The sequence below is a fragment of the Pseudomyrmex gracilis genome, unplaced genomic scaffold (assembly GCF_002006095.1).
Source record: "Pseudomyrmex gracilis isolate BER0280 unplaced genomic scaffold, ASM200609v1 scaffold_2913, whole genome shotgun sequence".
Classification (NCBI taxonomy): domain Eukaryota; kingdom Metazoa; phylum Arthropoda; class Insecta; order Hymenoptera; family Formicidae; genus Pseudomyrmex; species Pseudomyrmex gracilis.
Genome location: NW_018023497.1, coordinates 1,885 through 11,905, shown reverse-complemented (window position 1 = coordinate 11,905; position 10,021 = coordinate 1,885). Strand labels below are relative to the sequence as shown.

The 10,021-nt window shown below is 29.6% G+C and overlaps 1 protein-coding gene across 1 annotated transcript; it reads left to right on the top strand.

The window, feature by feature from the left end:
- The first annotated feature begins 1,946 nt into the window (after window positions 1-1,946).
- LOC109863021 (transmembrane emp24 domain-containing protein bai) lies at window positions 1,947-7,652 on the top strand. The gene is made up of 5 exons (XM_020443197.1): window positions 1,947-2,265; window positions 5,630-5,759; window positions 5,855-5,925; window positions 7,072-7,198; window positions 7,277-7,652. Exons 1-5 carry the CDS (start codon window positions 2,077-2,079, stop codon window positions 7,396-7,398), a joined length of 639 nt encoding a protein of 212 aa, XP_020298786.1. The 5' UTR covers window positions 1,947-2,076; the 3' UTR covers window positions 7,399-7,652.
- Window positions 7,653-10,021: the final 2,369 nt, after the last annotated feature.

The following is a 10,021-nucleotide window of genomic DNA, read 5'->3' as shown; positions in this document are numbered from 1 at the left end:
TACGTATCGACAAGTCGCTCGTGGACATCGCTACGTAGTTGCCAATGTGCACCACCCATGGACATGCGCTAGCTTACGGGCCGGNATAGCGATCGTAAAAACTCTTATGGGCCTGGGAGTCGATTCTGTATCACGCAGTGTAGTGAAAATTACAAAAGTGAGCAAATTTACTAAAATATCTATGATCTTATTGGTCAACAACTAGTAAATTTGCTCACTTTTGTCATTTTCACTACATTGCATGGATACAGAATCGTCCTTCTGGCCACTCTCAGGCTTCTGTCTGATTCTGTCTTTGTTTCTCACTGAATACTGAACGAAGACAGAATGACTTTTGTGTCGACTTGTGTCGACTGTGTCTCCTATATATGTAATACTCCTATATGGCTAGGTGAGCAAGTTTTCCATAAGCGGGACTTGTTCCAACACTGATGGATAGAAGATAGATGCTTATTGGCTCTCCAAGAAAAAGTAGGAGGAGTGTTCAATAATTGGTAATGCGCAAGCGTTGCGAGAAAATTTAAACAGATTTATAAAAGGAATCTACTAGTTAGTAATTATTAAGAAAAAGAAATATAGAAAGTGGCTATAAATGGTTTTATTTTCTAATTACAAAAAGTTATACGTAAAATTTTATTAGATAAATATGTTCAAGGATTAAAAAAAAAATTAATTTATATTGTGCAAGAAAGTGAAAACAATATAGAAAAGAGATGAAATGAAACATTAAAATTTTTGGCACAATAATAAAAAATATCAGTGATGTAATATATTAATAAAAGCAACATAATTAAGTAAGAAATAGAATACAGCATGCAATATACAAGTGACACCAATATTGTACAAAAAAGAAATGTATTTATTTTAAAAATGTAAAATAATTATATTAATTTGATAAACAAATTACAATTTACATTTATTTTATATATAAAGTTATATATTATATATATATTCTTAAGATAAACTGATAATCACATTTCAGAGACATAATATATACATTAAAATTTACGCTTATAACTTACTTATGTAAGCAAAGATCTTTATTTTTGGCTTGTTTTTTGTTACAGACATAACAATACCTCACCATTTTGCACTGATTTTATCGTGTAGTACGTAATTTTCGTGCTACACAAATAGATTCAAAACAATGGGTGTGTTTAGCCGAAGTTAGCGCTACGTAGCGCTACGTAGCGGCTTCATGTAGCAGTTGTAATTGCTGCGTTACTTCTGCTGGACAGTATTGCTACGCGCAGCATGTTCTATAGAAGTAACGCAGCACTTGCAACTGCTACATGAAGCCGCTACGTAGCGCTACGTAGCGCTAACTTCGGCTAAACACACCCAATATCTTAGAAGACTTTCGAGGTTATACTTCACGTTACATGTGCTATAGATTTTCAGTACTGGCAGTGAATATCGGAACGCAGCCAATATACGCATTATGAATACATGTCACGCATGCGCTTTCGAACAAACTGAACAGTGATAAAGAGTAATAAAGAGAGTAGAGCATTGTCTGCACCGTAGTGTTGAAACCGCGCTGAGAGCTCAACTAGCCATATAGAAGTATTACATATATGGTGTCTCCTAAAAAGAAAGCAGCTTATATAGGGTGCGTTCAGACAACTCAACAGTTGCACAACGGTTGAGAGATAATCACTTCTGATTGGATCATACTTTTGGAACCGCTGCAAATTTTGAAGAATAGTCCTATCATAAATGATGATCTCTCAACCGTTGAGTTGTCTGAACGCACCCATATATAAGCTGTGTTCCAGAATTGCTGCCAGCACGCTGCCAGTACTAAAATTGTATAATATATGTGACGTAAACTATAGATCTTTAGTACAGTGAATTTTGGAACACAGCCGTAGTATGGGAAGTGCGCGAAACGGACGAGTTTTCGGTTATCCGGTTTTTCTCTTCTCAAATTGAATGCAGTATATACCAAATCACTTGCCACCTTGTCCACTTCGTCCGTATGTTGAGATTTGTATATGTGATATGTAATACTTCTATAAAGTCTAAAGGTGATACATTTCTCTGTGTCAAGACAATTATTAAACAAAAATCAGAATGAAAGAGGCCAGTATTACAGCGATTTTTGCGATTTTGGCGATTTTCATGATCGTACAAACACATAGTATTAGATTTTATCTGGAGCCGAATAGTCACAAATGTCTGAAGGAAGAAGTACACGCGAACGTGCTTGTCACGGGCGAGTACGAGGTGACCGAGGCAATAGGTCAAAAGACAGACTATGTAGTAAGTAAAATGTTCGAGATTGCTTACGTGACATGTTTTTCATACAAAGGATTGAAATGATGATGATGTTTTTCATCTTTCGCTGAAATATTGTAAAAGCAGGTTAACGACAGTTAACCTCGCCAGGGTGAGCCCACTAACAGCTGTTTTTGAGACTTGTTGCTTTCTTTTGCTGCAAATGTTGAGTTTGGTTAGCGATTTTTATGAAATTTGATTCGGTGAGTTGAATATATCCAGATAATAATTAGAATCAGTTGCTAAACAAAAAAGATTGCTTTTTTTGAGGTTAAGATATATTTATTACTTGATATTGACCGGCTTAATTTCTCTTTAATGTAAGGGCTTTAAACCTGGAAATCCTAAGTTTGAATCTGTCTAATATCTTAGGATTTTTCTGGGCCGATCTCTTTTTACCTAAACTAACCTAACCTTAACCTAACCTAACCTAACCTAACCCTAACCTGATTCCAGAGACTGTACATATATTGGATGTAAGGTGAATTTAGGCCTTCAATCAATATTACACATAATAATCAGCAGCATCAAAATTATCAAAAATTAAAAGACAACAACAGCATAGTGACTCAGATCTTATTTAAAACTGTAGGTTTACTGAAATTTATGAATTGTATATTTTTCCGCTTGTGAAGTTCAACAAATGAAAATAGAGCCAATACGAGCTGTAAAGAGGGTGTTCATGTTTACATGATTTGTTTTATTTTTAATGTCACATGTTTCGATCCATATTCCATACTAAAATCTTTAGTGACTATCTTGATTAAAATGAAAGTAAGAAGAACTCAGTTCTTGTGCATAGCTGTTCACTAAGGTGATAACACTTAGCGAAGGAAAGGAGGGACATTTTTAAAAGAACTTTTTTTTACATACATAAATTGCTTTAATGAAAAATATTATATTATATTTGTAAATAATTTTTTATATATTATTTTATTTGTAAATTATATATTTAATGCATTAAATGAGATTCTAATTAATATTGCAAAATAAAAATATCAAATTATGAGATCACATTTTAAATTTGTACTTTTTTACTGAATGTATTTTCTTAAATAATATTTGGGTTTTTTAATACAAAATCAAACTTCTTCACATGTTAGTTAAAAGTTATATTTTACACTTGTTATGACTTCCATTGTTTTTATCAATAATTGTGTTTTTTCGGGAGTTCATATTTGATTAAAGAAAGAACTTGTTCGACGCAAGCAGTTGTCTCTGAAAGACATAAACCAAATTCTATGAATACTTTCAAATTCTTTATGTCAATGTGCTACTGATTAAAATGTTGAGATATTTTTGGCCATCGTTAATCAACTTCTTTAGTGTTATCATACTCATTTTTTATTTTGTGACTAAAAACATACGTATTTATTTTATTCTTCTTATTTTGTCAATTAAGATATTGTTAATTAAGATCAATTTTTATAAATGTATATTTTACGAAACTAAACTTGTTGAACTGTAAACTCGATGACTCAAAGACTATGCAGATATCATTACTTCCTCACGACAACTGATAGACTGATAGGAGAGTCTACAATCGACTAATCACTGACTTAATCCCCTTGCACATGATGAATCTACATCGAAAATAAGGTGATGAATCTGAAATTTTTATTTTTATTTTTCAAGCTTTATACATTTTCTGAACCTGTCGATTAAAAACACCTAAAATAATGTAGAACTTAAAAAATGGTAAATAATGTAATGTTAGAATATACACATACTTAATCAATTATATTTTCCATTGATTCATATTGATTGTGTATATTGGATCGGATAATATACATCATAAAAACATGAAAAACATAAATATTTTCTACATACAGCGCATCTTATGAATACACACGCTATGCAATCACATTTTGATGAATAAACATTAAAAAAAAGACTTTAGTAACATATGAAAAAACAGTTTTTTCCAATTTTACGTTCTACATTATTTCAAGTGTTTTTAATCGACAGGTTCAAAAAATGTATAAAGGTTGAAAAATAAAAATAAAACTAATTTTCTAAAAATATTTCATTTATTTTACTATTATTTTATGCAGATAAATATTCTAAAAAATATACGTATATATACACCACATAAATATATGCCAAGTATTTAGTTTTATGTAAATACATAATAGATATACATATAAAATAGTTTTAAAAAATCATAAAATTAAAAAAAAAAAACAATTCATTGTTAGGTTTTGATTCAGCGTTCTTGATTTTACTAGTCTCGCGCTTACTCATCGCGCTACACAACACTTATCGATAACATCCCGGTAAAAACTTTTTCATATATACTTATACACAAATTAAAATAATTATATCTAATTATGCAAATTTATATGCCGAATATGTCCATACAATTTTATACATGGAGAATTTCTTTTTTTAAGAGAATGGCTTCAGAGATATTCCATATCAAATAACTATTACATATAAATAACTCTATTAGTATCATGTTAGACAAAAAAAGTATATAAAACTATATTTTTACTATATTTTAAAAAAATTTTTGATATATAATCATATATACTTATACACAAATTAAACTTATTATATCTAATTATGCAAATTTATATACCGAATATGTCCATACAATTTTATACATGGAAAATTTTTTACCGGGACGCCTTTCTTTACATCTTATACCCTATACCTGTACCTATACTACCGAGTGTTCCAAATTTCAAACATAAAACAATATTATTTAAAAGGCGCATTGGACCAAACGCTCGGACACGGATCAACTTATTTTTTATGTAGATTAATCATGTGCAAGGAAATTAAAATCGGTGATTAGTCAACTGTAGACCCTCCTTCTAAGTCAGTCTAGACGAAGATTCTAATATGGATCGAAACGTTTGACGTTAAACATAGAACAAATCATTTAAACATAGACACTTTTTTTACGGCTTGTATTGACCCACTTTTCATTTTTTGAAATTTATGAAACTTGAAATTTGAATCTTAAAACGCGTATAAGTTTAGTGTAGACTGGTGGGTGAAAGCCTGTGAGCTATTAAAAAACAAGTCATCACTTAATATTATTCGAGTAATTTGTTCGCTTATCACATTTGTGGGTCTCATTTTACATGGAATGATGCAAAACTAAATTCAATGTTAACCCTAATTCTTAGGGCCAAAGCACAGACTTTTGTATAACGCATAACGCACAAAACATAAGAGAATCAACCAATCTAGCCTTCCATTTTTATTCCTACTTCTTGTTCTAGAAGGCTTTAATTGGTTGATTCTCGTATGTCTTATCCGTTATGCATTATGCAAAAGTCTGTGCTTTGGCTCTTAGCGATAAATGTGAGATAAAAATTGATGATTTCATTGTTTACAGATTCAAGATTCTAAGGGTCATATATTGTCGCAAAAGGATGACATTCCCCATGGAAAACTGTTAAAATTTTCTTTTGTGACAGAGACATATGATACTTTTGAAATCTGCTTTGTTTCTCACGTTCCAAGCCGTATGAATTTGTTTATTATTGTTCTACTTGTTGTTTATTTGTTCTTCTACTTTAATTATATTATTTAAACTTGAAATGAATAACTATTCTTTTAGATCAACGTGGTATGAGACAAGAAGTCATGCTGATCACAAAACGTGGCATTGAAGCAAAGAGTTACGAAGGCGTAAGAGTTTAGAGATATTATTAAATATAATTATATTTCTTATAAATTTTCTACTATATAGTTTTTTTTTTTATAAAGTTTATACGTTATATATTATGGTTATTAAAAAATGAAAATATCTGATATTATTTTATCTTTCTGTTTATATGTGGCTTATTTCCAATGCGATGCAGTTGGTAAAGTAGAGATTTTAATATTGTGTTCTCACTGGCATAAATTTTATGACAAAACTGACACAATATGTCATAGTCAGCTATAGAACTAGGCCTTGAGCATAATAGACAAAATATTAAGAATAGGAATAAATATTAAATATTTTTAGAAAAAGTTTCAAATATATTACATTAAACAAGAGAATGGAATAGATTAATTATTCCACATTCTTATTTTTTACAATTAATAAAGAATTTTTTAGACTCCCAAGTTTCTAAACTAATAAATGTATAGACGGTCACGAGACCCGTTCAAAATCTCAATTCAAAAACTCACGTGTAAGATTTACACGTAAACACCTATATATATAGATATACACGCATATTTCCGCACAACATCCAGCGAACGGCTCTCATGACCGTCTATATATCTCTTAGTTCTTATTTCTTAATTTATGATGCATTAATTTATTCTATTTATTTATTTATTCTATTTTCTTGTTTTGTAAAGAAATAATTCAAATTCCTTATTTAATGTTTATTCTTATTCCTAATATTTTATCTATTATGTTCAGGGCCTAAGCTGTCAGAGCACAATTCTACTTATTTGTGCATGATTTTACAGCTGTTTAAAACTCCAATAGTTTTATTTTATTTATTTTATTTTTTGTATATAATATATAATAAATTTGAGAAAGTTGGATATTACCTATCTCTACACACACATTATTTTATATCAATCATAATTAAGAATATACACTTATCTTTTTTTAGTATAAAATAATACCGTCAGAAAAAATTTGGTTTTATTTTATATCAAATACATATGTAATTATCTATTATTTGATTTGGTACAGTATATGTGTTTGTTTTCACTAATTATCGATTGCAATATTTAAAAAAATATTGCTGCGAGTTTTATTAAAAGTGTGTCAGAAAAAAATTGAGAAAAAAGTTGTATGGAAAAAATTATTTGTTCTTTATAAATTTACAGATTGGTGAAGCAGCCAAGCTAAAGCCAGTAGAAGTAGAACTAAAACGATTAGAGGACTTGTCTGAAGCAATAGTCCAAGATTTTGCCAGAATGCGTAAGAATGAGGAAGAAATGAGAGATACAAATGGTAAAAAAACAATATTATATATAAAAATGAAACACCGTCACTGAGAATATGAAATTGATCGGTTCTTTTTGTTTTCAGAAACTACAAATGCTCGAGTGTTATATTTTAGTGTATTCTCAATGTGCATTCTTTTTGGCTTATCTACTTGGCAACTCTTCTACTTCCGACGTTTTTTCAGAATGAAAAAACTCATCGAATAAAAACTTGTAATATAATAAGTAAAATTTTTGAATAATTAAATTGCAAGGGACAATATTTTACAGAAACGCCACAGCATTTAGGGCATAACATAAACAAAAGAGAATAAATGTCACCTTATCATATATCACTTGGATCAGTGGTAACACAAAAAAAACTTTATCTCGCTACATACCATACCATTGTGTCATTGAGTCTGTAATACTTAAGAAGATGTAAGATATTTCTATAAATAAAAACAATTATATAACTGTAATTTCGTTATTTCGATGTTTGGTTTTAATCAGCATGCGTCGTTGCTGTAATAAGGTTTTTTTTTAAATAGACGTTCCGAAACCCTTTTTTAAAACAAAGTAGATATTTCATCATGTACTGTCTATTGACATGTAATAATTAGACTTACTTTTTGGAAAGAGCTTGAGAAAATCTCTCCAGTGTGCAATAGGTTGCGTATTTCCTGAGTGTTTAAATAAAATTTAAAACGCCTGAGAGATAAGTAACTCTTGTATGTTGAGTTGCCTGCAAACATAACTTGGGCATCGCATAGTGAGATAGAAACGCGTTCATTTACATCTTCTTTATTACTTTCCAAGAATTAGATAATTATTTTAAAATCATTTATGTGTGGTGAGTCTGATATATCAATAAAGTTTTTCTCAATCAATATAAAATACGAAGTATTACAAAGTATACATTATATATGTTGTAAATATTTTATTTATGAAATAGAAGAATCTTAGTGAAAACAATAAATAGTTTACAAAACTATAATCTATTGCTTGGAAGACTATTTAATTGTTGTTAAAAAGCAACTTTTTGTCTTCAACTAATTCAAAATTGTACAATTATAACTCTTCGTCCGCAGACCTAAAAAAAAACCTACGAGGTGCACCTATAATGCAAACTGGGTCTGTGCCCACGCGACTTTAAGATCAAATATCTTTACAAAAAATCAATATTTTTTTACTTTCTTTTTTTATTCGAAAGTTTAAACGATTTTTCGTCGATCAAAAAAACAGATTGAAAAACATTTCAAGTAGGTTCAAAGATATAAGCATTTAAAGAAAAGACAATTTTTTGTAAATATTCCATGGGTGGCAGCTCCCGTAGCTGCAAATCACATAATCTACACTCCATAAATCGCTGTAAATGTACATATATTTTGACAAAATTATGAAAACAATATATTAGTTCTCTAATAAGCAAATTATAAAAATATTACACTAAGTTTTGACAGAATAAATTGGCCAAAAATGGCATCATAAAATGACAAAACATTTCGGAATGATTGCACGTAGTTCTGACAGAATACAATTTTGTAAATATTGCTCAAAAATTAGAAAAGTCCAATTTAGAGATAAATATTTTATAGTATTTTAATTCTTTGATGCATAAAATTATACAATTCAATATTTGTAACAATGTAATGCAGCAAAACTATTTTGCAATATCTGCAACATTTTCGGATAAAATACTTATATTCTAATTAATAAATTACTTTCCGTTAATTAATAGTGATGGAGAATCTTACTTCTCACGATCTTTGGAACTCTGGTCAAAGCGTGATCAAAAAATGTTAACTGATTATTTTAAAATATTCAAACAATACAAGCATTATTGAAAGCTCAGTTCGCATGCATCTCAAAGAAACTGTTTTAATTCTTGATTTAACATTTTGGTGCTTTAATGTGCAATATTTCTACATTAATTTAGCAGTCATTGTGCATTTCTATAAGCATATACATGAATTAATTTAATTTCTTCATGTGCAATTATATTTTTACCTATTTTAAACATCACATAGCTAAAATTTTTTTTTCTCAATTATTGAACAATTTCTTTCTAAATTTAAATTTGCAAATATATACTGCGCGCTCTCTAATATGATTCGCCATATCGTTATTGTTTTGCAGAAATAGTATTTGAAAATTAAGTTTGCAAACAGTTACAAATATTCTATAAAAAATGAATTTTTTTACATCTATTTCTCAAAATATATCTATATAATTGCAAATTACAATTTTTATTCAAGAGTTTGTCATATAATTTCATAAATGTTTTCTTATCTGAATTGATATATTACAAGTGCTCAAACTAAAAAATATTACTTATTTTTCGAAAAACTAACGTCTCGCGCAGACCTGGGGATCACAATTGTGTATTATGCAATGTAGTGAAAATTACAAAATGGGCGAGTTTACTAAAATATCTATGATTTTATTGGTCAATAACTAATAAATTTTCTCATTTTTGTAATTTTTACTACTTTGCATAAATATCCAATCGATCCCCTGAGTCTGTCAGATCCTTTTCACATTTCACAGCTAATTGCAAATATGTATTCTGTATTCGCAAAGCTATTAGACGCTGTCAATGTCCTCTAGTGTTGGATAAGGTTCTAAAGTTTTTGTTTAGGGTCTTCAGATGTCGTTCAAAACTAATACCTATTAAAGACAACGGTTTGAAATTTGTGAGTGAGTCTAGGAGACCCAATGTGCAGATGAAAAGATGATTATGAAAAATATAAATATGACATGGAAAGAGAAAGAAAGAGAGAGAGAGAGAGAGAGAAAGAGAGCGAGAGAGAGAGAGAGAGCGAGAGAGAGAGAGAGAGAGAGAGAGAGA

Bases quoted from the DNA above. Each gene is read 5' to 3' on its own strand.
- LOC109863021 (XM_020443197.1), top strand. From the start codon at position 2,077: ATGAAAGAGGCCAGTATTACAGCGATTTTTGCGATTTTGGCGATTTTC. The intron at 2,266-5,629 runs GTAAGTAAAATG...CATTGTTTACAG, and splicing joins GTCAAAAGACAGACTATGTA to ATTCAAGATTCTAAGGGTCA. The intron at 7,199-7,276 runs GTAAAAAAACAA...TTTTGTTTTCAG, and splicing joins AGAAATGAGAGATACAAATG to AAACTACAAATGCTCGAGTG.